A 27,893-nucleotide genomic window follows, 5' to 3' on the forward strand; every position below is an offset into this window, starting at 1 on the left:
AGTACTAGGTCAGTACTTGCAGCCATGCTGCCTGCTCCTGCTCTGAAAAGCTTGTTCTTAGGCACCAAGGTCAGGGAGAGAAGGTGGGGAACACACACACACATAAAACACACACTGAATATGACTTTCAGGATGGCTAAATTTTTCCAGTTTAGGGAAAGGACACAGTGGAATTCTGCATTCTCTAAACTGCTTTTTTAGACCATTTTGTAACCAACTGTAAGGCAGATTTGTGACAAAATTTACATGAAACCAACACAAAACAGATTTCTTCATAGCTGGTGCTTTTTTTGCTTTTTGGGTTTTTGTTTTTGTTTTGTTTTGTTTTGTTTTTGAGACAGAGTCTCACACTGTAGACCGGGCTGGAGTGCAATGGCGTGATCTCTAGCTGGTGCTTTTTATTTGATCAACTTTTGAAGTTTTTTTGGAGTTCCATTAGGGTTAAAATCACTAGTATAGAGTCAAATTGGACAACCCCAGCCTTCTTAAACTAATCAATCTAGACATTTGGAGCAGAAAGGGATAAATAGGATCATCTCATTCAGCGACCTCATTTTAGAAGAAACTGAGGCAGAGAGGTGTAGGGTCTGACCTAAGGCCACTTGACAAGACCATGGCTAGAAGCAACCTGGGCTGTTAGCCCCAGGCATTTTGTCTTAGATCCCACTGCTCCAGTTTGGGACATCAAGTTACAGGAAATAGAGTCATTAGTGTCAAAACCCCCCAACAGAACAAGAAATTCCATCTCTCATTCTTGAACATGGGGATTAAAGATGTCATTTGAGCATCTCATCCCTCTGCTGGGCGATTTTTTAGAGAAGAGCAGCGCTTGAGCCAGCACATGACGTCACTGGCCTGGAAGCTTAATTTTATTTCAGTGATTTGGTTTTTGTGAATAGATCACCTTCCAGTTAAGAGACACGCTTTACTCACACTATGGGTTCTGCTCAGTTTCCTCTCAACAGCTTCCCTCTTCTTGAAGAGCAGTATAATAATAACTGATAATTGAGGTAAATCCATGTCGATTATTTAAAAAGCAAAAAACCTCATTCTTACCAACACTGAAGTTTCAGCTTTCTTCCTCCTTCACCTACACAGCAGAAAACGAAGGCTGGAGAGTCAAAGGCTGTAAGCAGCTCCGGAGTGAGAAAGGCTTGCAGTGCGTTAAAGAAACATCTCAAAACAATCCCAAACTGCAACATTTCTAATTCTTGAATTCTGATGAACATAAAGAGTTCTGTTTGCAAAACTTTAAACGTACATCGGGTTGACCCCACACAGTGTTGGAACATTGCAGCATAATTTCCCAGCTCAAATAAGTTCAGTTACAAGAGCAGCTTTGGGTCGTCCTCCCCTCCTCCCAAAAAGCAAATTTCCATTAAGCAAATGATTAATGTAGTAAAGGAAATAACTTCAATATTGAGGGCATATCATCATGTTTAACTAGCTTTATTCTCCTGCTCCTTCTCCTCCCCCATTTGAAATATTAAAACTGGCTGGTAATTCACCTATGTGGTTAATGGTAAGATCTGCTTTTTCTTGAGAGCAGACCTCAGACCTCACCTATGTAAAAGGGGCAAGTGAGCCTATTCAAATGCTAACCCCGGTTGAGCTGGGTAGACAAAGGGCCAGCTGGGAGACTAGTGAGTTGGGAATGCTTGGGGAACTTGCTAGAAATGGCTCTGGAAAAGGAAGGCAGGTGAATACCAGTTTCTCGGGCAGAAAGAAGGTTTGCTAAGTCTATGTAGCAAAATCCTGTCTTCTCAGGGAGGGTCATGAGTGCTCTCCTGGGGGGTTGGTATATCTCTCCATTGCTTTGTATGGTCTGCAATGGCTTTTCCACCCTTGAATCAGGGTGTAGAGAGGGAAGCTGGGGGAGGGGAATTGAGCCGGGGAGAGTGTGTGCCGGTAGGTAACAGGTTTTCACAATTGGGCTGTAATGCAGATAGCGAGGCAGTTTGTGGAAGACTGTCTGAAAGACGGTGTGTGTTCCTAGATTGCCCCTCCTGGCTACATGTGAACGTGGTACATTGCTTACAGTTCAGGAAACCTCCGTGTTGGGCTTCCGTTTAAAAAACAGCAAGATGGGTGTGAGGTATGGGCTCGACACGGAGGGCTTTTAAAAAACTTGTTTATTCATCCTGCAACAAGGCAACACGCTCATTTCTCTAATGAATAAACCTAGCTTTGTGGGAAAACGGGTCTCCCAGACTACCCAGTCTGAAGATAGCGCCCACACTTGAAAGGCACGCCAAAAAATTCAACACAACCCCTGGTTTCTCTTGCTTGTCCCTAGAGACCTTTTGCTTCGTGAACTCAGGCTGAGACATTACCAGAGGAAAAACTGAACGCTTAATGTCACAGAAAGCAACACACCATCATTGTTTACATTAAGTAGGAATTTCGATTTATGGGCAAGCCAAAAGCAGGGCACGCCTAGCCCTTCCGCAGCCTCCAAACTTCCGAGACTAACATTGCTGCCGCAGAAAACCACTTGCAAATAAACTGGCTTATCCGTATTTATTACGGAAGACCACAAAGGCATCTAACCACAGTTTGCCCTGCAGACCAGCAGAACTAAGTCTTGGGCGCCGCGACGCCTTTCCTACGGAATAGGTCCTGGAAGGAAGACCATTTAAGGTATTTTCCTTCTATCATCATCCTTTTCTTATGAGTTAAAAACCTGACCATCATTCATTTCAAGCCCTCAAAACGCTTTACTTTTCCTCTAAATCATTGTCATCCGAATAATTCAAGCCGGCGCAAAATGAGACACGCACACCAGAAAAAAAAATTTCCAAGTCGGACGAGATTTTTTAAAGACATTTCACTTATCAGTCTTTCCCCCCAGGACTGGCGAGGAGAGCACGCCTTCGCTTCCGAAGGTGCGTTACCAGATTGCGGCCGTTTTTGTGCTGGGTCACCAGAGCAGATTCCCCTCCAGGTTACAGATTCTAAACTTAACTCCACCCGAGCTGAAAATGGCCGGAGCACGCCGCCTGCCCTCCCCAAGGCTGCCGAAGCCGCCGGCCCCTGCCTCCTTTTCGACTGATCGTCCAAGGACTGGCGCCGGATCGAACACCTTTCCCCAGCTCTGCGGGTGCCGCGCTCTTTGGAAACGAATTGTAAGTTATCCTGATGTTAGACGCGACCCCCCTCTCCAGCCTGTCCCTTGTTCCGCTTTACCTTTCCGCTTGCGACCATCTTGAGGGCCTCCAGAGGTCCTGCGCAAACAGCCCAGGACGTCTCCTGCTAAGCTGCATGCAGCCTGGCCACCTGACCAGCTGCGCCAAAAGCCTGGCAATACCCCGACGTGACCATGCCTGTGCGTCCAACCCTGGTAGCCCGTAGGGCCACCCCCAGGGGTCCCCTTACGTCCCCTACCTTTCCCCCAAGTACTTCCCCCCAACTGCCCGCCGCCGGGAGAGGTCAGCTCCGGCGCGCGCGGGCAGGTGCGCACGCTGTTTAAGGCGGTCTCTGTCCCGGCAAGCGCCGGGAGGCGGGCTGTGGCGGCCAAGACTGGCGCGCGGCAGCGGGGGGCACTGGCGCGGAGGTCCCGCGGCTTCACTGGCAGCTCTGGGACCTGGGCTCCCGGCTCTGAGCTGCTTAGGCGCCGCGCGCGCGTGACTTCCCTCCCGGTGGTCAGTCTCCAGAGTTCTTGCCCAATCCCATTCTGATTACTTTCCACACATTGCAGCAGTGTCTCTACAGCGCGGCTGCCCTCACAACGTGAAAGTTGGCGCGCACCTCAGAACCACATTTTGGGCACCTGAGAAGGCCAACTTGTTTGAAACTAGTCTTTCTAGGAGGAAGAAAGGCGCGCAAAACAAGTGACTTACCGATGCCGTTTGGGTGTGCAGCTCCAAATCGGGGGTGCGTTCGGGATTCAGTCGCGCAGCCGGGGCACCAGCTCCGAGAGACCTCAGGTTGTCTCCAGCGGGACGCACGGTGTGCGCCCCGCCGTCCAACAAACCTTTGGCCACCATGGCGCCCCTGGCATCCTGGAAAGTTTGGGGGAGCCCTCGCCGCCTCACCCTGATCCCCGGTCCTGGGCTGGCCACCTGAGCCTCCTCTCTTCCGACTCACCCCGACCTGCCTTTCCTTCTCACCTCCTTTCCGCCCGCCGCTCCCACACCGCCCTCAGGCTCCCCAGTTTAGCGGTGGGCAACTAACCTGAATCCATGAAAACAAGGAGAATCTGGACGGCGTCCTCCATTAGTGACGCCGGATGGGGATGGGTCCCTTTTTGGAAGGGGACTCCGGGGACGCGTCACGGCGGGTGGGCTTCTTAGGCTTGCAGCGGCGCCGCTGCTTCTCCTTCTTGGGCTCCTCAGACTCTTCGGGGGCCCTTGGATCTTTGTCCTCGGGCTTGAGCTCCTCCCCCTCGCTGGGGCTCTGGGGCTCCTGAGTGCTGGGCGGCGCGCGACTTGGGGAGGCGTCGGGGCTTCGCAACTTGAGAGCGTGCAGGCGCTGGGTGAGGGACTGGCCGAAGGTGGAGTGCTTGGGCACCACCGGGCCGCGCTCGTCTTCCGGCTCGGTCTCGGGCTCAGTGGTGGGGGCGGTCTCAGGCTCGGTCTCGAAGTCGGTCTCGGACTCGATTTCGGACTCGGTCTCGCTCTCGGTCTCGTAGTCGAACTCTTCCTCGTACTCTAGGCACTCGGGAAGGGACAGCTCAAGGTCTGCCTCCTCGTGCTCGTAGTCAGATTCCGATTCGGGGGACTCAGGGAATACCTGGGCGCCGGAGCGGTGGTGGGCGTTAAGGAAGCTCCGGCGCTGCTGGGCAGCCGCGCGCTGCTGGGCACGGGCGTTGGAGGTGGCAAGGGCGCGGAGGAGCGCGATGGAGCAGGAGAGCCAGAGGAGCGCGGTGGCTGCCCGGCGGCCTATGGGTGGGCACAGGTCGTTGTAATTATGGCGAGCTCGGCGCCACTGATGAGCCCGGGACCTCCGATCCATCCTCTTAGGCGCACACCAAGAAGCCGACCTGCCCTCTGGCTCTGCAGAGAGCGGCTCCAAAGCGCATTGGCTGCTGGAGCCGGGAAAGGTACACCCTATGAGGTGAGAAGCTGGCCCGGAGGTCCCAGCCTCACCTCCTTGTGAGGAGAAAAAGCGAAGCACCTACCTTCCTGACCACTTAAGAACTTTCTACAGCTCCGCGCCTTGCTTGCCTCTCTGAGCAAGAAGAAGGGAAAAGAGGGGAAAGGTCTGTCTCCTCCTGGGCTCCTCTCGCTGAGTCTTAGGTTCCGCAGCCTAAGACTCGAGAGAGGTGCTTCCGCCGGTCCTCTTCCCTGGGAGAGGACAGAGGAGACTGAGGCGAGGAGGGACGGGCAGTGAGGTTCTGCGAAGTTGCGCGCCCGGACTTCTGCCGGGCATGTGCAGTAAGGAGGTGGGGGCCAGCCTCCCCGCGAGCTGCGCGGTGGCGCCGAGCCTGTGGCGCAGACCCTAGTGGGCCGGCAGGTGGCAGGAGGGAACCTTGTTTGAAAGGATTTGGGCGAAGCAATGGGCGGGGGGCCTGGCGGGTGGCAAGGAGCAAGCGGCAAGCTAGCCCAGGTCCAGTACTTGGGCAGGTGGGCGCAGGCTTCTGTGGGGTCGTGCCCCTCCCTGTTTCCCCAGTTATTGGTGAAATAAACACAACCTGGGTGCAGCTAAAAACCCAGAACCCCAAATAGCAAATATTCAGGAGAAAGAGGGTCTGTACACGAGTATTAAGCCCCCAGTATTTTCCAATGGCTTAATAGTTTGAGGATGGTAACTTCAGGTAGTCATTAATCATGAAACTACCTTTAGCAGATGTTATAGTGACTGTAATTAGAGAAGTTTCCAAAAAATACGTGCTCAAACAGTCTGAATTGGCTGATTACCTCATCTTCTTCAACAAGGGCCCCCATGGTTGAGGTAGTAGTTTGCAAGTCTGCAAGCCCATCTGAGGACTGCCCTGAGCTCGACTGAGCTGAGAAGGTGGTGCTGGAACTCAGACTGGAGCTGAGAGCATGAGCAAAGGGAAGCGTTTCCTGCGTTCTCAGTACACACAACCGCTTCTCTCCAGCGGGGCAGTTCAGGGTGACACGGAATCCTCACTGGAGGCCCCTTACGGCTTTTAACAAAGGTAACTCTTTGAGCAGTACTCATTGGGTGCCTTGCATGTGCCAAGCTGTGTTTTAGGTGCTGAAGGTAGAGTAGTGAACAACAACAACAAAAGTATTGTATTAAGGAAAGGATATTTTGGATTAATTTGCTGTTAATCAGGAGATTGAATCAGTCTGAATCCCTCTGTACCCACCAACATTGTTTAATCCAGTTTGAATTCCACGTGAGAAAATGATTGGCTCAGGGCTAGGGGGCGGCCAGACACCACTAGATCGTGTTGTTGAACTCTGCAAGGCTGTAGACTTGGAGTCAATAGTGCTGCTGTTTCTTGGCCCTAGAAAATCAAATGACAGCCTACAGGAGGAGATCCCTGCAGTGGGAGCTAACCTGGCTGCTGCTTTTGGGGTGTGCGTGTCCTCAGTCTGGCCCTCCATGATGATTATGGAGTGCCCTTTTGGCCATAGTGACAAGTCCAAAGGCGAAACAACTCAGAGCAAAGCCATCGTCCTGGAATCCATGGGAGTATCAGGAAGGTTGTTTCACTTAGGACACATGTCACAGGTTGTAGTCCTTTCCTCCTTCTTGAGTCAGTATGGGGAATCTTCAAAAAAGAGGCTCCACCACTGGGTGGCCCACCAGGCCCTCCTGGTACTGGTACTTCTGCCTGGTGTGTGAAGAGTCAGTCAGGTACCCACAGCCATTCTCACCATGATGGAACTTAACCTCACACCTTCAACACCACACCCGCATTAAAACCACCAAGTGCAGAGTTCATACCCCAGTGAGAGACCAGCAACTGCTTTGGATGTGTTGAGGTTTTCCTTTCTGCATCTTGGCTGTGTCTATAGCTTGTATCTTGCACTCTGTGTTAGTTTGTAGCCTTAAAATAGTGATTGGGCTGGGCCTGGTGCCTCTCACCTATAATCCCAGCACTTTGGGAGCCTGAGGCAGTTGGATCACTTGAGGCCAGGAATTCGAGAGCAGCCTGACCAACATGGTGAAACCCTGTCTCTACTAAAAATGCGAAAATTAGCCAGGCGTGTTGGCGCACGCCTGTAGTTCCAGCTACTTGGGTGGCTGAGCCACAAGAATTGCTTGAACCTGGGAGGTTGGTCTAATAAAGTGGGATTGATTTGTCAAACCCCACAAAAGGACAAATGTCTATGTTCCAGTTGTGCCCTGCTCTACCACTTTTCCTGAGGAACTGCAAGGGTTTTATTATCACAGGTGCCTGCATGGCTGTGTGGATATTATCATGGGACACTCTACAGGGGCATTTAGAGCTGTATATGTCAAATCCTAATCTCTGCCTCTCGGTCCTGACTAATGGGGCACGTTTCTAGAGGGTCTGCCTACACTGACCCACCCACTTTATTTCTTCTAATTAGCACAGCTCCACTGACAGCATATGAAACAAAGATATTATTCAAGCTGATTTCAGGGCACATTGGGGGAAACATCAGGAATATATGGGTGCTAGTAAATGTCCTTTGAATGGAAACTAATGTCAGCTGTCAGCAACAAGGTAGATTATGATTCTTCAGTGTACATAAGAAAGTACTTCATTCTTCAGATGGAGTGCTTTATGCCTATAAAGGAGATGGCAGCCCAGAGCTGATTCACTAATATAGATACACCGAGATTGCCTGCATTATTAAAAAATGTGCATTACATAATACATACTTTTGGACTAGATTCTGCATTAGCAATGCGCTTTCTTTGCAAGATGCATTTTAATCAGCAAACAAACATTTAACAAAACACTGCATTTTTGAGCCCCAGTCCTGTTTAGTCACAAATACATCTCAGTGTACATTCACTACAGACTCTGGGAGGAAGGAGCGGGGGACTGCACTGAAATGCCATTCCATCTCACACTTAGGGCCGAGGTTGAGCAAATGGAGCCGTACAGAAGATGCTCTTTAAAATGCATTACGTGCGTGACTTTAAAAAGTGCTTGCTGCAGAGTGAATTTCAAAAAGGAGCAAGTGGGTGATGAACGACCTCTGTTGTTACCGGGCTAAGGAACAAGGGGCTCTCTCTGTCTGCTGGTAAAGTGTCGGCATATATCACTTCCGGGACTCTGCTGGAGGGAGGCTCCTAAACCAGTTGGACAGGAAAGCCCTGTTCCCAGCTCACTACAGTATCATACAGTAAGCTTCTAATTTGGATAAATTGTGAAGAATATTGTCTTTAGCTCCCTAAAGGATTTTCATGTGGAAGAGGCCTTAAGATTTATTGTATGTGGCTGTGGAGGGCAAAATTAGAACCCATTGGTGGTAGTTGTAGCAGAAAGCCTTCAGCGTAACCCAAAGAAGAATCTGACGGGGAGTGGGCTGTCAGGAAGCTGGCGCTTTGTCAGAAGCAATGTGAAGTCAAAGGACAGGTGACCACACACTGGAGATGGTTTTCCATGGTGTGCGTGAGGGAGTGGGGTTGGAACTTGGTGCCCACCACAGTCTTATCAGGTTAGCCTCTGATTCCATTGAAGGCCTCTGTAGGTTGTGGGAGAAGGGTTTGGGGGCTCTACCGATGGACACAATCCTTCCCCCCTGCTTTTTACTATTTTGGAAGCATTGAAAGTGCAAGTGGCTCAGTGACAGGAAGGAATGTTGGGGTGGCAGTTTTAGGACAGGGCAAACAGATGTGTGTGATGGACCCAGCGGCCTGTGGAGGAGCTTTCCTCACCAAGGCAGGGCGTGGAGGCTCTTTGCTCCACAACTCACCACTTGTTGAAGCAAAGAAATTAGTCAAGTCCATCAGTTGATTACATTGGTCCTCTTTGCCTCCTCTCCTGGGGCTGTCTCGGAAATTACAAATGAAATTGGCTATTTAGCAATCATGAATTGAGCCACTTCTATGATCAAGACACTATTCCAGGCATTGTGCGGAGATCGAAGTAAATGAGGATGAGCAATTCCTGCCATCCAACAACACACACATTGGTGTGAAGTGCCTCCAAATATTAAAACCAGATTGCTGATGGGTATAGAGTAATACATTCCAGCTCAGATAGACAGGGAGGGAAGTTGAGTAACTGGTTAGAATCAGAGGTACAGTTCATCTGGTGGTTTTCAGAAAGAGATGAGTCTTTACCTAGTCTGACTTTGAGATTTTCTTTTGATTTTTAAAAGCCCATGAGAATTGCTTTCAATCCACCTGTTTGTAACCATGTATCTATCGTGTGCAAAGCCATGTGCTGGTGGCCCTGGGGGAGACAGATGAATCATGGGTTCTCAGAAGGCTTGCAGGCTATTGTCAGGGGTCCCATAGACATCAACGCATTTTCCAAGACGAAACTCAAGATAATGGATCAGTTCTGCTCTGCCTGGTGAGCGGGTATAATCACTCTTGAAGATATTTTTTGGACAATCATTGCAAAGGACTATTTTTGGAGATGAAGAGCTTTTCACACTTTCCTTTGGATAGAAATGAATTCAGGGAGTTTGAAGTGCTCCCCACCCCTCACTGTGGCAATCAGCCAGTAAGGCTCAAACCCACTGAGAATTTGGTATTGGCCCCTCCCGCCTGTTCCCCATAGGGGACTAAGGTACAATGCCAAAGCATTTGTCTCAGTTCTCTAGGGTGCTATTTTGCTGTTATTCAGACTGCACTGATATCCATTGGCTCTCACCAGTAGAAATGGTGAAAACCTCAAGCTCCTGATTTTGAGATTTGGGGTTAATGCCATCTAGAGCTAAAAGCAAACAATAGAGGGAAATAATCACCTTTTTGACATGGCTGGTTTCTGTCCAGGCCATTGTTGGGATTACAATACTGTATTTGTGCTATTCATTTTGAAAGGGAATAGGATCAGAAAGGAGCCTTCGTTTTCTGCATAGAGATTGCTTGGCTCTGTCTTCCCAGGAGCTCCCTTCCTTTCTCTTCACTTCTTGCTCTGTTGAGCTTCTCCTACTGATACAGTGCCTATCTCCCTCTCTCTCCCTCTGCCACAGGGGGAGCAATTTCTAGACTCCTGATCCAACGGGAAACATCTAGAAGCCCCCTTGCTCAGGCAAAGCATCAGTACCCAAGAGGGGTACAGGCCCTCTTGGACGTGGCGTCTCATTTCTCTGCCACAGCCCTGGAGCTTGGCATTCTTGTGTTCCCCGGTTCAGCCCCTGGACTCTGACACCCTGCCTTGCTTCGTCCTGAGCTCCGACTGTCTGCCCAGCCGGACTTACACTGAGCTTGTCTGGTTCTTTCCTGCAGCCAGCTGAGACATCATTGTCCCAGGATACCCCCAGTCCACGTGGTTCTGGCCCCAGATGTCCACCTCTGCCCTGCCCACCAGCAGCCATGCAGCCAGTGAGCTGTGGATGAAAACACTGCTGATTGCAAAGGCCCACTCAACGGTCAGGAAAGCTCTCGGCTCATGGCTTTGTCTTTTGTCCAGCTCTCTTGGACATCCTATCTTTCCCCCAGCCCCTAGCTCTGACAGACAGCCTCAAAGCTGTTTTCATCTCATCTGCTGAGGATCTGACTCACCCCATCAGACTTTTGGGAGGGAGGGAGCCAGCGCTCCTCAAGCCCAGAGGGGAGAAACTCTTAGTGGTGTCACGGTTTAGGTACACGCTCATAGAAATCCTTGCAGCTCAAGCTCTTCAGAATATGATTAGACCAATTTTACATGTCTAGTCACTGAGGCTTCAGTAGATTGGGACTATTTCTATATGTGCAAAGTGAAGTGGAGAATTGAGGCAATTATCTTCAGGCAAATGAATCTGAGCACTGTAATCAGTCCGTCCTGATAACTGGGGAGAAATTGGCGTCATTCACTGTAGCACTGCTTTGTGTTAAAGAGAATTCTAAGATATTTGTTTGTTATATTCACTTGGCTTCATTTTTCCAAAAGACAGTCCAGTGAAGATCAGGTCCTGCCTCGTGCTGGTGTTAGGATGTGTGGCCCCCTTAGGTCTCAGTCTGGTGTGTGTATGGTTGATCTGGATGGGTTGATAATCAGATCAGTGCCCTAGCAGGGTGCATCCTTGGCTTCCTTGCGGTGGGTGCTTGGTTTCCACGTCAGGGTTTTCTTTTCACTTCTTCCTTCCTTGTGTATGAGAACCCGGAGGTGTTGGATGGGTTGGTCTACAAGGTCACCTCCACTGCTAGGATGATAGGATTGCTAATAGGGCCCGTCACTGACATACATTGTGCATGATAAAATGTGGGGAGCCAGGAGACTGAAAGAAGGGCCTCTCGACGTCAGAAATGAGAACGCATTGGAGGCTGGTGATTACTTCTGGACCCCCTCTTCCCCATCCATTGTTTTGGCTAAAAGTTATTATAAATTGGGAGTCCTTCCCTTTACTGGTCTAGAAGTTCCCTCAGGAAGCAGCCATCACTTCTCTCCCAGCTCTTCACAGATAGGGGAGGGAAGAGGAGCAAGATAAGACTTTTTGGTTTTCGAAATGGCAGATTTGGTTTCTGGCATGTAAGGAGCCACATATAAAAAGAAAAGGCATGGTGGTATGTGAGATTTGACTTAAGTGGAGGAGATCCTCGCCCTTAAGCAATAATCTGTGTATTTAGGAAGACAATGGCCCAGCAAGAAGTCCAGCAGTGCCTCCTGAGTGCCTGGGCACCTGGTGGAGATGGTGCAGGGACCCTGGGAAAAGAGCCTCTGGGACAGGAGTTGTAGCCACCAGCCTGTCTCACACACTCACACTCGCAATTAGAGCACAACGGGAATTTAATTAACTGCCAAAGTGTGCTTTTGACCATAAGCATTCTAGGAATGAGGTGCTGTGCGGGGTTTGAGATGAACCTTGGAAAATACTTAGGGAGAGGCTGTCAGGAAATCTTCATCTTGTCACTTTGTAAATTTCTGACCTTGCTCAGTTAGTTAGAAAAACAAAAACAAAAGCTTCCTGTCCGCAACTGAGATTAGAGAGTTTTGCAAGACATCTCTCTGTCCTCGGAGTGTTGTGGCCTTCTGTGGGTTCCGTAGTTTTAATTGCTAGCGGTTTCATTCCTGCTCAGTTAGTGAAATTGTGGCATCTTCCCAGTGTCTTAGCGTGACTGCTCTATAGCCTTAACAATCATTGTTTTAAGGGGCAAGTGCCTTCTTACTGCATAGTATCTCAGCATTCTCTGATGTTTTGTCCACTTATTTTTCTATATGAATTTAAGAACCATTTTTATCAAGTTTTATAAATGACCTTGGTGATATTTTGACTGGAATTGCATTCAATTTATAAATTAAGTTGGGAAATATTGTCATCTTTTCTGCATTTAGTCTTAAGCTGGAAGTATGGCCTCTCAATCTGTTCAGGTCACTATTTCTCTCATTAAGGATTTGTGTTTTCTTCATGTGATTTTAATATGTCCTATGTGAGTTTAATATGTTAATATATATCATATATTTCCCGAGTATTTGATGTGTTTGTTGCATTGTGAGTGGGCTCTCTTTTTTTCATTCTATTTTCAGGCTGCTTATTGTGTATTTATAGAAATGGTATTGATTTTTGTATGTTTTTCTCATCTTCTGCCACTTTCAGAATTGGTTGGTTTATGAGGCAACCAGCAGCCTACTCAAGCAAACGCTCAGAGAAGGTTCCCGAAGGATTTGGTAGAAGAGACTCCCTCATCAGGGAAAGAGTTGAACTAAGTCAGCGGTTGCCAAATGCCAGTCCACAGTGAGATGAGAAAATGAAAGATGTTGTAGTGGAGCTTCCATCAAGCCAAATTTATCCTGGGGAGGGACTTTTGATTTTGATTCTTGATTTTGAGGCTATATAAGCTCCTGCCTTTTAGAATTTTGATGTCATTTCTTTCTAGAAGGATTATAGATGGTAATTAGGGTTTTTGTTTTGCTTTAAGATTTTAGAATCTTTGAAAATAAATAAATCAGGCCGGGCACGGTGGCTCAAGCCTGTAATCCCAGCACTTTGGGAGGCCGAGACGGGTGGATCACGACGTCAGGAGATCGAGACCATCCTGGCTAACACGGTGAAACCCCGTCTCTACTAAAAAATACAAAAAACTAGCCGGACGAGGTGGCGGGCACCTGTAGTCCCAGCTACTCGGGAGGCTGAGGCAGGAGAATGGCGTGAACCCGGGAGGCGGAGCTTGCAGTGAGCTGAGATCCGGCCACTGCACTACAGCCTGGGTGACAGAGCGAGACTCCGTCTCAAAAAAAAAAAAAAAAAAAGAAAATAAATAAATCAGAAATGTTTATAGTAAATGAATGAATGAATAAATAAAACTGCTTGAATTGTACCCTCCCCAAAAGATTTTAGATTTTTTTTTTTTTTTTTTTTTTTGAGAGTCTCACTCTGTCGCCCAGGCTGGAGTGCGGTGGCACAGTCTCGGCTCACTACAAGCTCCGCCTCCCAGGTTCTAGCCATTCTCCTGCCTCAGCCTCCCGAGTAACTGGGACTATGGGCGCCCACCACTGCACCCGGCTAATTTTGTTTTTGTATTTTTAGTAGAGCGGGGTTTCACCGTGTTAGCCAGGATGGTTTCCATTTCCTGATCTCATGATCTGCCCTCCTTGGCCTCCCAAAGTGCTGGGATTACAGGCGTGAGCCACCATGCCCGCTGATGTTGTTTTTTAGATTTTGCTTTCATTTATTTTATTTTATTTTATTTTATTTTTATTTTATTTTATTTTTTTTTTTTGAGACGGAGTCTCGCTGTGTCGCCCAGGCTGGTGAGCAGTGGCTCGATCTCGGCTCACTGCAAGCTCCGCCTCCCGGGTTCCCGCCATTCTCCTGCCTCAGCCTCCTGAGTAGCTGGGACTACAGGCGCCTGCCACCGCGCCCGGCTAATTTTTTGTATTTTTAATAGAGACGGGGTTTCACCATGGTCTCGATCTCCTGACCTTGTGATCCATCCGCCTCGGCCTCCCAAAGTGCTGGGATTACAGGCGTGAGCCACCGCGCCCGGCTTTCATTTAGTTTTCAGTGACTTTGTCTAGCAGATTAAAAAAAAAAAGCAAAACAGCTGGCAACCTGATGTGAGTGCCATACATTTCTGTTGAAATATTAGCGTGGTCTGGCCGGGCACAGTGGCGGAGATGTTGGTCTAAAATCTCAGAATCCAGGAACCTCCAATGCGGTGTCATTTGGGTTTTACAGTTGTGATATTTAGTAAATCTGGACTTCTTTTTATATTTTAAAATCATTTTTAGTTTATTATTTTGGGTTCTTCTAGTTAGTAGTGCCAGTTAGATGGATGTTTTTATTACTTATTTCGGCTTTCTCTGACTTCTTCATCCTTCATCTATGCCTTGCGGTGTCCTTTGAAAGTGTATAGGAGAGAGAAGGGTGAAATGGGGGCACCCTCATTTTATATCTGTTTTTAAAGGGATTTTTCGCTAATGTCTTTTCTCTGACAGTATTTAGGTGGGCTTCAAAGGGAAAATAGATGGTATCTTATGAGAGGGCTCAACAGAAAGTTTGGAGGTGAGAAACCAGAAGCCAAATTTGGGACCACACAGGCCTGGATATAAATCTTGCCTCCTTCTGCTTCCTAGCTGACCAGGGGCTATGGCTGATGGTGGTGATGGTGCTGGTTATGGTGGTGGTGATGGTAGTGGTGATGGTGGTGGTGATGGTGGTATAGTGGTGGTGGTGATGGTGGTGGTGATGGTGGTGGTGGTGGTGGTGGTTATGATGGTGGTGTAGTGGTGGTGGTGGTGGTGATGATGGTGGTGGTGATGATGGTATAGTGGTGGTGGTGGTGGTTATGATGGTGGTGTAGTGGTGGTGGTGGTGATGATGTGGCTGTGGTGATGGTGGTGGTGGTGGTGGTGGTGGTGGTGGTGGTGGTGGTGATGCTAGTGGTGATGGTGGTTATGATGGTAGTATAGCAGTGGTGGTGGTGGTATAGTGGTGGTAATGGCCAAGAGGTGAGAGAATGAGGGGGCAGGATTTTGAGGAGCCCAGCCATGCAGAAAGAGCCTAAAATAAAGCTGGAGTTGGCAGTCAAGTTGGATTTTTTTAAATTTCACTTTCCAGTTCTCTTTTAGTGGCTTGTTAATGGAAAGCCTTAGAAGCCGTAGAGTTTGGTCTGCACAACTGCACTGAGTGCCCACTCTAGGTCCTGTACTCTGCAAGGCACCGGGAATACGATGGTGAATGCATGCAGTGAGGGGATCTGGAAATAATGAGTCATCATGCTAAGGAGGGTCTCATTACAATCTGAGCTAAGGACACTGGAAGAGAAACATGTTCCTTTTTTTTTCCCCCCCCCAAGTATACAGCAGAAGAAGCCGCCCTGGATTTGGGCAAAGCAGGGAATACTTTACTGAAAAAGTGATACGTGCACATTTGAGCTGAGAACTGAAGGGTGAGCATGTGGCAGCAGGGGAGTGGTGCGGTTCCAAGTTGAGGAGTAGCCAGAGGGTGGTAGAGTTCCAAGCTGAGGAATCGTGTATTTGCCAGCCCTCTGGCGGAAAGAAGCTAAGCCTGTTAGGGAAACTTACAGGTCAGCAGAGCTGGAGGACAGAGATGAATCTGGAGCGGGGGGCAGGGGTCTCTGGGCCCAGCAGGTCAAACTGCAGTCTTTCTGTTGTCTTAAACAGCCATAAACAATGGGAAGCCTTTGTCCTGATGGCCATGAGGGACGGAAATCAAGTTGTCTATTTTCAAGATCTCTCTGGCCACAGAGTAGTGGGAGGGAATTTGAGAGGAAGCTGGAGTTGATAGTAGCTGGGTCAAGGGCGGTGGCTGCTTTTAGAAATACATAAAGCTGAGGATATTGAGAGTGGCTTTTAGAGTTATTTAGGAGAGTGACTTACAAGGCTTGGTGATAACATGGATGTGGGGAAATTGGCTGTGTCAGGATGACACCCAGGTGGAACTAGATGGAAGCTAGTACTTTTCACCAAGCTAGAGAAGCAGGGAAAGAGGCCCAGGTGTGAGGTAGCAGGAGGTCATGAGTTCTGCCATGTTGAGTGGGGTGGTGGGGCCAGGAGTTACTCTATGTTGAGTGGGGTAGTAGGGCCAGGAGTTCCGCCACGTTGAGTGGGGTGGTGGGGCCAGGAGTTCTGCCTTTGGTCTGTTGAGAGCAAGTTGCCTTTGGGCTGCACGTGACAAGGTATCAGACAGGTAGAAAGATGTTCTAGGTCTCGGGCACAGTGGAGAGGCTGTCATAGCAGAAAAAGTCTAGTGCTAAGTGGGAGACAAGAGAGGAACACTCCACATTGAGTTTCCAACCAAAGTCATTATCAATAGGAGTCATCCTGGAGCTGGAAGGCACTGGAGAGATGGAGTCTCAGCCCTTTTATTTCACAAGTAAGGAAACTGAAGCTTAGAGAGGGAGGTGGGACCTGCTCGTTAGTGGTAAAGCCACTCTTAGACTGAATTTTTCTAGTCCTAGTTCTGTCTCAATTGTTTACTACACCAAGCAGAGAATCTTCCTGTGGAGGTGGAACATGAGCCAAGGGCTCAGATGTCAGCCCCCTTGATATCAGATCTATTTTTTGTCAACAACCAAATGAACAGCTTCACATTCTTTTCTTGATCACTTTAGAACTGACATTCCTCCAGCTCCTTATTAAAGAAAGAGTAAAGCAAGAGCTGGCTAGAAGTAGTTTGGAAGGTAGAAATAGACTATACCATGTCTTTAGTGATCAGCCTGGCACAGTCACATGGCAGCCAGGAAGAGTTTGGCCAAGGCTAAAGCCAGTATGACTTGGTGTCACTCTCTTTTTCTGTTGGTCCAAAGGCACCAGTTATTACTTAAAACTGGCCCCTAAAATAGGAGCATTAAGGTACAAGAAAGGCAAGTTCATTTTTCTCAAGATCCTTTTTCAAGATGTCTACACTGTGAAACTGATAACCCAGCAGCAGCCTCTCCCAGCCATGACTTCTCAACTTTAATGTTTAACTGCACATGCAATTATATGAATTACATGTATTATCTAATCATTTTAAAATAGTAGATAAAGCTAAGGCTAATGTCTGCTTTGATGACCCTGTACCAGTCACAGTTTTCATACACCACCTCTCAAATCCCCCAGAGGTTACCAACTTCACAAATGATGGGTTTCCATACAGGATGTCATAGTTAAAAACACAAACATAACTGTGTTTTCAAACACAGCTTTTCATGTGTTTCATTGGGCTTCACATTGCAGCCTTTTCATGTATCTGTATATCTTGGAGACCCTTTCCTATTGGTTCCTGTAGGATCTGCCTTGTTCTGTTTCACCATCACCTCATTGTCTGGGCTGAATAAAGACAGTCAGCAGTCACATCCCTGTTGACGTGCATTCAGCTCTTGCCACTTTGTCCCTATTAGAAATTGCACTGCCGACCATGTCGTGGTACACACCTCCACGTAAATGTCACAAGTGTTTCTCTGGAGATGGTATCAAGCAGTGGAGTTGCTGCTCACAGGCCAACACAGAGCCTTGGCTACATGGCACTTCTCTACGAGGCCACCGGTGTGTCCCCACCAGCAGTGCCTGAGTATTTGTCTCCCATGTCCTGCTAGCACCACCCTCTTCTTTCTGGTAGAGGAAACAGTAAGACCTGTAGCATCCCCAGGCCCTCTATGAGTTAGGAGAGAGGTCTTGGAGCTGTTTTCCTGCTCTGCTTGTGGGACTGGGTTTCTGAGGCCCATGACCTTGGCTTCATCAGTATTTTCTCTAGACTGTCAAGAAAAGAAGTTGAACTTCAGAGAAATATATCTCAGAAATTTGCCACAAGGACAGGACTAGGGAAAACCTAACTAAAAGATGTTAGAAAAGAGAGGCCAAGTGTATCCGAAGTTATGTGTCCAGTTTTGTTTAGTCTTTCAGGAAGGTGACTGAGCTGTTTTAGAAATAACATAGTCCAGTCAGGTGCGGTGGCTCACGCCTGTAATCCCAGCACTTTGGGAGGCCGAGGTGGGCAGATCACTTGAGGTCAGGAGTTCAAGACCAGCCTGGCAACATGATGAAACCCCATCTGTACTACAAATACAAAAAAAAAGCCAGGCATGGTGGCGCGCACCTGTAATCCCAGCTACTCAGGAGGCTGAGGCAGGAGAATTGCTTGAATCCAGGAGCCAGGATCATGCCACTACACTCCAGCCTGGGCGGCAGAGTGAGACTCTGTCTAAAAAAAGAAAGAAAAGAAAGAAGTAACAGTTCAAACTGCCATTGGAGAACTCGTAATGGTGCCCCGATTATAAACTATGCATCTCTCCCTGATTGATTATAAACCATGCATCTCTCCTTGATTGATTATAAACCATGCATCTCTCCCTCACCATCTGATCATTTTAAACCCAGATCCCTTCTGCTAATCCAGGATCTAAACAGTTTAAGCCGGGAATGGCCACAATTTAAAGAATGCTCTCCAGCCTTTGAAATTCAGGTCCCTGTTCCCCTACCCCTGAACCCTCCCCCTGCCCACTCATTGTAGGCATAGACGAGTTAGTCATGGTGTATAACTAGGGTTACCATAAAATTTGTCATCCAGCTGGGACATTTTTAAGCATGAAAGGCAGCGCTAACCAAGGGGATGCTGGGATGACAGGGGCAGAGCAGGCTGACTGGGCCCCCCAGCACTCCCGTCATGCCAGCATCAATGTTGTTAATAGTAGTATGACAACATTGCAAAAAAATGTACATGCTCATTCACATAACTATAAAAATAATTAGTATTAATGTTATCATTATTAGCACTTTTAAAAGAGAAGTAACTTCCCTTCTCCCACTATTTTTCAATAGACTTCAGTGTGCTGAAAGTTCTCCCATTGAGAGCACTTATGCAGCTGGGTGAACTATCTACATGAAAGTGACATTTGCTCATCTGTCTTTCTTGCTGAAGTTATCGTCTAAAGGTAAGCAAAGGAACAAGCTCAGGCGAAAGAAAATGGAGCACTCTCAGAGACCTTTCCTGGGGCTCCGGATTGGGAGGAACAAGGCCTGTGGCCACCAGTTGTCGTGGCTTTATGCAGCAGCAGCAGTGGCAGGGACTCTGGGCTTCCACACTCCCCTCTCGCCCATGCCGGGAGCAATGCAGGCTCTTCTAGCAGGGCTAAGATGCCCCACAGCTCGGCCTTGAACAGGGTAGGGGTCCATTCAGACTGGGGTTGCTGGCCTAGGGTTATGAGTGGCTTTTGTTGGCGGAGACTACAGTTAAACCCATCTAAGTGCCAAAGTGCCTTAGAAATTAGAACAAAAAGTACAGTCCCTTAGGAATATCGAGGTCATTTTTGCTCAGACTTCAATTATTTTCACACCACCTTCTGTTTTTGCCATATTCCTATACTGAAACTGCACTTCACCGTTCTAAGTCAGCTGTTTCTTTATGTAAATACATTTGTTTTTAAAGGAAAGTTATGCAACTGCTATTGAAAGATTACCAGTATCACTGGCTTCTGGTTAAGTATTTTAAAAACACTCATGAAGACAAGTGCGTGCTCTGAAAATGGCAACATGGCTGATGCCCCTCCAGGCACAGCCCTGAGCACCTCCTTGATCCTGTCCCCCATCCACCCAGTCTCTTCATTGACCTGAGAAACACTCGTCTGGGCTCTAGGAGAGATGGTGAGAGATGGTCTTGTATGACACAAAGATTTCCCACTAAAGGGGACAAATGATTTTTTGCCCCCGTATCTGGTCAGGTGCCTCTTAGCTGAGAAGTGGTAGGAAGAGTTCTTATTCCTTCCAGTGGAAGCCTGTTGAGTTTCAACAGGGCTCAATTACTTGGGGCACATTTTCTTCCCATGACATTTGTCGTCTAATAATAAGTCAACAGATGGAGTTGTCTTGATCTGCCTTTACCATGACATTTGCTCCCACTTCACATGTTTATGTTTGCAGATGCAGCCAAGAAACAGTCGGTAGAACTGTCCCAAAGCCCAGCGAGATGAGCCCGGGCGCTTCTCACTTCCTGCTGGCATGCTCTGAAGCAGTGTTCCAGCCAGCAGGCCTCTCACAGAACCCATCCACTCACCTCTGTTCTCACTCCCGGCTTTTCTGGGGATTGGGTGTGGGGAGCTGGGTCTGTTCTCCCATTGTGCTCTCTGTTCTTGATAGGATGCCAGAAAGTACAATGCTCTCTTCATCAAGTTCAAAAACAGGCAAAACCAAGTAATGCATACGTGATAGAATGTACAGCGAGCAGACGATAAACTCAGCTTCTGCATTTGGTTTCCTCTGGCAGGGGCGACCACAAGGAGTGGGAGAAGGACATTCTGCTGGATGAAGTTCCTGGCTGTGTTCTTTCTTGGGTTCGGCTGCATAGGGTCACAGGGGTTGAATGACAATATTTTTAAATACTAACTCTTAAAAGTACATGTTCGGACTGCCTCCATGGGTCAGTGGCATGGACAGCTGAAACCAACCCAGGGCATTTGGGGAATGGTGGGCCTGCTGTGCTATGGTAAAAGGAGGCCATAGTTTTGAGGCTGAGCTGTTGCTGACCAGCGTGGTGGGACTTTGCTCACCTTTCTTCTTTCTATACAAATTAAGAATCCTCAGAAGAGTTCTTAGCACATATTAGGCCCTCAGTAAATATTTGTTGAACAATTTTTCACTTGTGTATTTTTAACCTTGTTGTTACGGAAATTTTCAAGCACACCAAAGCAGAGAGGAGGCCAGCGCAGCTGCGCTGCCCGTCAGCTCTGGTTTCCTCTGTCACCACACCTTTTCTTCTGGAGCCCTTCACAGCAAATCCCAGAAATCATAGTGTTTCACCCCTGGCAGTTTTGGGCAGTAGAGTGGGTTCTTCTGTTCTGGATTTGTGGCTCTGATCCACCTAACAGTTTGTTCTTCCGGGGTCTTTTAGGATGTGTTGAAGCCGACCTCTTCTTCCCCAAAGACAGCGTGTCAGGAAAATGAAGCCTTTCTCTGTACCTCCCTGCGGGGGATTTCCTCACTGCATAGGTGTGTACTTGGCTGCACATTTGTCCTGGGCATTTTGCTGGACCCGTGTATCAATGATGAGAGAAGAAGCCGTGGCCTAGGGCCTCCATGCAAATGCAGGCTGATGGCATGGTTAGGGGAGCGGAGCCTAGTTCCTGTGGGCGCTAGGAGTGTTGTCAAGTGACCACCCATCTTTTGGGCCCCCTTTCACGACTCCCAAGTTGATCATTGGTGCTTCCCCCCATTGCCAAGTCAGAGTGGACATTTTCCGCAGACAGTACCCCAGTGGACTGCAGCTCTGCCCCTTCTGACAGAAGGCACATTGGGAACATGCAGAGCCCACATCCAGGGTGATGGCAGTTGTCACCATCCATGTGGAAAGACCTGGCCCCGGCCAGCTGCTGGGCCTCTTTGCACTGTATTAATAGCAAGGCCATGGGGCCCACTGGGGTCGGGAGACAGAGAGGGAAGGAGGACAGCTGTGGCAGACATCACCCCATGCTCCAGACATGTGCACCCGCCACAGGCATACAGATGGCCACACCTTGACCTGCTGCTCCAAAGCCCCCCAAGCCCCTGCCAACCTTCTCCTTGTAGGGGCAGGAATTGGCTCGCACTGACGACCCATTTGACAGAGGAGCCAAATTAAGAATGGCATGATTGGAATAGAGGGTTCCAGTGGCCCCACGTTCAGGGTCAGTTTACGCTTTTATTAGACACACACGGGCATGGGGGCCGAAAATGAGGCAGTGGTATTTAAACAGCTGGGGGTATTGGGTTCTATATGCCAAGGCTGGACAGATATTTTTAAATGTCACAGGCCAAATGGAAGCTCAGTTGGCAGCAGGATGGAGGGGCAGGGGGATTTGGAGGCCACTGCATTGCCGTGGCCAGATATGGCCAGGAGAGCTGAGTAGGATTAGGGCCTGGGAAGAAGCCAGCCTGGGAAGAGCCCGTGAAGAGGGAGCAGGAAGGATCATATGAGAAAGCGGTAGGCGCCGGGGTGGCAGGCAGGCAAGAGTGCAGGTGCTGGAGCCAGGGGCAGACAGAACTGTGTGAAAGCACCAAGGACAGGGCCAGAGGAGCCAGGTCAGAGCCCAGCCCTAGCTCAGGGGAATGTGTAGAGAGCAGAGCTGGTGTGTCAGGGCCCTGTTCTGGCATCAGAGAGATGTGAGCGCTAACCTTAGCACCCCACTTTCCACCCTGGGGCCTTGGGACTACTTATTTATCTGCCAAGGCAGTTTCCTGACTTCAGGGAAGGGGCCAGGAGAGGATTAAGAACAAGCAGCACCTGACACTCAGAAAAGTGTCCCTAAATGATCGCCACCATTATTAATAGTACAAATTAATGGGTGGCCAGCCTCCATTGTGTGATGGAGCCAGAAGCTGCTCTCCAAGCCTGCTCTCACCCAGAGACACGGTGCGTTTCAGCCACATAGGAGTTCCTTTAAGGATAAATGATGATGACCACCAACGGTTAGGTGTCAGCAGATTTTACAGAAGCCTTTGGCCATTTGACCTCTCCTGGCCTCTAGTTTTCTGGGGCCTGCCTCTTCCTGTCCATGGACAACCGTAGCTGGGGGGCGACCGCCCCCTGTCGGCCAGCAGCACACACACCCCCGTGCCTGCCACCACCTGTGCCTGTCACTCATCTCTGAGTGGGGCCTGGCCTCCGTAGGCATTTGCACTTGCTCTCCCTGCAGTAAAGTGGAGCTATTATTATCTTATAAGAAACAAGGGTCATCATCAGAATTGGGCAGGGACCCAGCAACTGAGTTCTGGCCGGGGCCTCCTTGCCTTTGCTGTGACATTGGTCTGGGCGACCTGGGCTGATGGATGAGCACTGAGTGGCCAGGCCTGGGGAGCCATCATGGCTGCCTGCTTTCCTCTTGGTGGGCCCCGTAATGAGCTGAGCAGAAACACAACATGGCTAGGGCAGTTACCGTGGCCACCTAACATCTGTGCGTCCCTCAGCCTCCCTCATTCTTGTCAGCATAGGGATGACTTAGGAAAGCTGGAGGAGGCCCAGGCTGCTCTGAAACCTGGGCCTTGCTTTTCAGCACCAGGGATTCAAGAGAGGAGGAGGTGAGGGAGGAGGGGAATTTCTGTTGGGGCTCTTGTGGGCCTCATGTGGCCCCTGAGTTAATCTCTATTCGTATTCAGAATTCCCTCCTTTTCCTTGGTGGGTCAGAGTTCTCTCTTGCTCATCCAGGCCTCAGAGAAGAATCCATGGCAGTTGTGACCACAGCTAGGCCTTGCCTCCTTCAGGGCCATGTACATGAAGGCTCAGAAGATGCCCTCATCTTCTGAAGAAGTGAGAGTCTCCTCCTGTGGGCTTCCAAGGGACACCGTGGTTAGCCGTGCTCGCACAGCCTGCCCCATACTCAGGCTTCTTGGCACAGAGAAGCCCTTCCTGATTTATGGTGCCTACCACGTTCTAGGCATTAGAGAAATGCATTAATTTACTCTTCCTTGCAAGCTTGTGGGGAAACTGAGGCATACACAGGTCAAATAGCTTGCCCAAGGCCACACAGCAGGAAAGTCGTGGAGTCTGGATTTGAACTCCAGTGGTTAGTCAGGCTCCAGAGGTTGCCTTTCAAACCACTGTCCTCAAATGCTGCCTGGAAAATGACGGAGCTGATGGAGGGGTCCGAGGTGATGCTCTGGTGAGTCGGGAGCCTGCCAAGTCACAGGAGCTGGGGAAAGAGCCCACTGGACAGAGGGGACAGCCAGTGGAAAGCCCCTGAGGTGGGAAAGAGCTGGCCATGAACTATAGGGAAGCAGGAAACCAGTCTGGCTGCAGGAAGTGAGCAGGGGCAGGGGAAGGAGCTGGGGTAGCTGAGGAGGCAGCACCATAAGGGCAGCCTGTGGCCGTGGCACTGGGGTCTGATTCCAAGTGCAGTGGGAGGCCCTGAGGCTTCTGACCAGGGCCCTGCTGGCCTGAAGGTCTCCCCCACTAGGAGATGGGATTCTCGTGGCAAGAGGAAAGCCGGGAGAGCAGGAGCTGAGCTGCCCCACATTGGGTAGCTGGGGTCTGTTCACTGAAGGGGATCTGATATGGTTTGGCTCTGTGTCCCCACCCAAATTTCATCTTGAATTGTAACTCCCACAATTCCCACGTGTTGTAGGAGGAACATGGTGGGAGGTGATTGAAGTATGGGGGTGGGTCTTTCCTATGCTGTTCTCGTGATAGCGAGTCTCATGAGATCTGATGGTTTTAAAAAACGGGAGTTTGCCTGCACAAGCTCGCTCTCTCTTTTGCCTGCTGCCATCCATGTAAGATGTGACTTGCTCCTCCTTGCCTTCTGCCATGATTGTGGGGCTTCCCCAGCCGCATGGAACTGTAAGTCCAATTAAACCTCTTTCTTTTGTAAATTGCCCAGTCTCAGGTATGTTTTTATCAGCAGTGTGAAAACGGATTAATACAGGGTCTATCTGGGAGAGGCTGCCTTTCTCTGAGGCCTCTTGCTTGGCAGTGTAGAGGAGGTTCACTAGTGCTTCTGGAATGTTCCTTGGCCCTTTGGGACTCAGCCTATAGTCAGAGCTGGTTCCTTAGGCTTTAGGTGGGGCACCCTTGGAGAGCTCCCTGGGGTAGGTGTCCAGGTGTCATGTACGGCTCTGGTGCCTCCCTCCCTTCGTCCACCTAGTGCTTCTGGAGGGCTTGGCTCAGCGTCATCTTGGCAGCTGGGCCAGGAGGCAGGGCTTTGTGGGTTTTCCCATTTATATTTCTTTATAGGTGAGAAATGAGCCTCACCTGTGTGGCTCAGTGGTGAGCGCCTAAGGTCACATCTCCAGTTCCATGACAAAAACACCAGGTCAGGTGCATGGGTGGCTGGCACTCACCGTGGCAACACTGTGAAGACATCTCTTTGCCATTCCTGGTGCCCCCATTGGAGCAGGCATCTGAACGCTGGTGATTGAGAACCTGGGGGCTCTGATGGGGCACAGATGCCAAAGTGCTCCCCACTAGATGACACAGCTGCAGTGACAGGTACGGACAAGCCTTCAGCACCCCTTTTCCAGGAGGGTCACCTGGGGTGGGGGTGCGAGGACCCCTTTGCCCTGGGCACCTGTTGGACCTGAGTCTGGGTCCCAGCTGTTCTACCTCACACTGAGGTTGTGGTCACCTGTGTGGGTCCCGGTTTTTTGTTCTGGACAAAGGTTGGGACCAGAGGTAGATGGGTTCACCTGTTCTATTGTTTCATGAGGGAAACAATCCTGGTTGGTTGCCTGGTTTCTGCTTGGGTTTCCATTCCTTGCCCTGGCCCTACAGGATTAGTGGAGCACCATAGCCCTGCCTCCTTTCTCTGGCCAGCCAGCGGGCTTCAGAAAAGGCTTATCTAAGCACTCTGTTCTTGAGGGCCCTGAAGAAGTTGACTCTGGCAGATGTCTTGTCTCAGATCACAAAGGCCTTGGAGATTGGGACTCCACACCCATTTCATTGAAACCTGCTCTTCCCCATCAGAAAAACGGCCCTGTTTTCAAAACCATAACTGCTTCTCTCTTAAATCAACAATAAACAACAGCCTAAAGATTGCCCATAAAAGTAAGTTCCACTGATGGCTGTTCTGGCTGTTGGAAGCAAGATATCAAGTTGGAGTGTGGCCATGGGAGATCACGCCGCAGGTGAGTGTGTGTGCACCTGGTTTCATTTCTATTATTAATCCTTTGCCCTGTTTTTCTCTTTCTTTTTATCCCAAACCTGTCTGCTCCCAACGGTCCCTGGAACCTTCTGCGTTTGTGCCCCTCCAGAACTCCGCCTCATCAGTGCCACGTTCCTGGGTTGAAAACCGTGGTACTTCAGCCTCTTCTAGATGGGAGTTAACCCTTACCCTCTGCAGGAAAAAGGTTTGATAAGCAAAGAGTTTGGTGAACAAGATCCTTGTGGAGGTAAGAGCTGATCTCTGACGTCCACTGGGACCTGGCTGCTCTGCAGGTTTCTGTATCACATTTTCCGCACATTAGAATTGGAGTTGGGGCGTATCTAGTTTTGAACAAAGGCCCAGCAGGCCCTCTCAGATGCACCCTGTCAAACAGAGCATACTGTGGATTCACCACTGGGCTTCTTTAAAAATGGCTTAATTCCTTCTTGGTGGCCTCCCCACCACCCAACAGGCACCTAAAATGAAAGGATTTTTGGTAGCTGGTTACTACCAAACCACCTCAGGCAATACATGGGAGACTCCAAACCAGCTGCTGTTTAAAAAAAAAAAAAAAAAAAAAGAGGCAGCAGAGCAGTCATAGAACAGACCCTTCTTACTGCTGCATACAAGATGATCCCATAGACTGCAGGCAGCCACAGCTTTATCCACATGTGCTCTGTGCATCTGGGGCTGCTAGGCTGGTTAGATTTGTGGTCTTCTTCCTCCTGAGGAGGCCCCTAGGGAGAGCCAGCCTGAGCCCTCACCAGGGTTCCTTCTCCGGCAGCACTCACAGAATGATCCTCAAAGGCTATCCTTCCAGCCCTAGCTGGGTTCCTAATTTTCCAGCTATTTCATATCTTCTTTATGTCTCGGTGAATGTTCCCAGGCAGAGTGGCCAGACAGACTCATACTGACAGTTCTCATCAGCCAGTTCCATCCTCCTAGAGATCTCCAGAATCGGCCATATGGACCTGATGCTAGAGGCCCGTCAGCATTGGGGGACCCGGAGAAGCAGCTCAGGTCTTCAGCAGAAGCCGGGTGGTTCTCCCAGTGGTTTTCCTTGACTGTGAGGAACTAGCCTGCTGTTTTGCTGAGGAATGAGCTGCCGGCTCCCCTTTGATGTGCGGCGTCTGTTCAGAACCAGGCAGGGGTGCCTCACCACAGCAGCACTTGAGTTAGGCAGTGGTTCATGGACTCTTCTCCCAGGGCCCCACACAAAACATTGTTAGCACAGACCTGCCACTCAGATCAAGGTGGCCGGCAGAGCCGTCAGAGAGTAGCCTTCAGAAGATGAATGGCAAGGCTAGCCGGCAGCAAGTGAGGCCAGGGCAGAGACGTGGTGAACTGTTCCGTGGCGCCCCGAGCCTCCTGCCAAGGCCGCCTTGAAGCTGAGATGGAGGCGGGGTGGCTGAGAGGCGAGTTTGATGTGCATGTTTGGGAAGACGGCTCCATGGAAAGTGCTGTAGGGACCTTGGCTGGGGACCACGTGAGCCCTTATGCAGAGAGAGCCTGTGTCTGTGGGTCTGGGGTCCACCGCAGGCCATTGAGATGGGGCAGGGCTGGGAGGGTTGAGGAGGGGAGATCCCGAGTAAAATGGTGAAATTGGGCCCAGCCGCATGTGGGAGGTGAGGAGAAAGGACCCTTCCGGAGGGCCCCCCCTCAATCCTGTTGTGCCTAATTCAGAGGGTTGGGTGGAGGCTCTCCTGAAGGGCTCTGAAGAGTGCTACAGCCACAGCTGTGTACCAGGAGTGGAGACAAGACAGCCGATACAAGAGGGGCCCCTGTCACGTCACCTGCTGGGTCCCCTGGAGCAGCCGGGCACTGGGGAATGGTAACCTCACCGTGCCGCGCCTCTGCCACAGTCTCCCATGGGTCCCCACTGCCGGAATTTTCACCTACCTCCCAGCCTCAGCCACAAGCACCTGCAGGATGCGGTGCCACCCACTCCAGTGCCCGCTCCCCTTCCGGAGGCTCTCTCCACCCTCACTGCCGCCTCCTCCTCGGGAAGGCCTCCCCCTTCCCCGACCTCACAGCCTGCTGGGTCTGGGGCTTCTGCTGGGGGACTTATCTGTTTTCCATCCCTGCTAGACTGGGAGCTCCAGGGCAAGGCCGTAGCTGCCTTGCGGATTGTTATGTTGTCCAGCTTGTCTCCACACGTGATACCCAGCAGGTGCCTAATAAACTTGTGTAGAAAGAGTGGTGGATGTTTCTCTTTCATTTATTCTCCACGGAGCCCAGCTCTGCTTGCTGGAGTCCTCGAAGCAAGTGCGCAGTGTCTCAGTGTCTGACGGGCCTGGGTTGCTTCTGACTCATGGTGGCTGCTTGGGGGTCATGCTGGAAACGTGGCACCCCAGCTC

At 49.8% G+C, this 27,893-nt stretch overlaps 2 protein-coding genes and 2 long non-coding RNA genes across 9 annotated transcripts in view; 1 reads left to right on the forward strand and 3 right to left on the reverse strand.

Moving 5' to 3' along the window:
• Positions 1–4,305, reverse strand: part of LOC105470579 (guanine nucleotide-binding protein G(s) subunit alpha) — a 70,754-nt gene extending 66,449 nt beyond the window's left edge. For 2 of the 3 annotated variants that reach the window (XM_024789374.2, XM_024789373.2), the window contains exon 1: positions 4,174–4,305. In XM_024789374.2, the coding sequence (XP_024645142.1) occupies positions 4,174–4,216 (43 nt within the window). In that variant the 5' untranslated portion in view covers positions 4,217–4,305. The remainder of the gene's footprint in view (positions 1–4,173) is intronic. The other variant, XM_071079109.1, reaches the window with a different exon arrangement.
• Positions 1–4,953, reverse strand: part of LOC139355292 (neuroendocrine secretory protein 55) — a 60,848-nt gene extending 55,895 nt beyond the window's left edge. Inside the window, exon 1 of the mRNA XM_071079112.1 lies at positions 4,174–4,953. Coding sequence (XP_070935213.1) covers positions 4,216–4,953 — 738 coding nt within the window. The 3' untranslated portion in view covers positions 4,174–4,215. The remainder of the gene's footprint in view (positions 1–4,173) is intronic.
• The window catches only part of LOC105470575 (uncharacterized), a 33,808-nt gene extending 6,076 nt beyond the window's left edge, over positions 1–27,732 (forward strand). Inside the window, exons 2-4 of one of the 4 annotated variants that reach the window (XR_011613205.1) lie at positions 2,839–3,125; positions 18,752–18,864; positions 19,850–27,732. This is a non-coding gene — a long non-coding RNA (uncharacterized lncRNA). The remainder of the gene's footprint in view (positions 1–2,838; positions 3,126–18,751; positions 18,865–19,849) is intronic. The other 3 variants (XR_011613204.1, XR_011613206.1, XR_011613203.1) reach the window with 3 other exon arrangements.
• The window catches only part of LOC139358420 (uncharacterized), a 28,555-nt gene continuing 18,724 nt past the window's right edge, over positions 18,063–27,893 (reverse strand). The window contains exon 3 of the long non-coding RNA XR_011613207.1: positions 18,063–18,134. This is a non-coding gene — a long non-coding RNA (uncharacterized lncRNA). The remainder of the gene's footprint in view (positions 18,135–27,893) is intronic.

This window comes from Macaca nemestrina, chromosome 15, assembly GCF_043159975.1.
Source record: "Macaca nemestrina isolate mMacNem1 chromosome 15, mMacNem.hap1, whole genome shotgun sequence".
In the NCBI taxonomy this organism is placed as follows: Eukaryota; Metazoa; Chordata; class Mammalia; order Primates; family Cercopithecidae; genus Macaca; species Macaca nemestrina.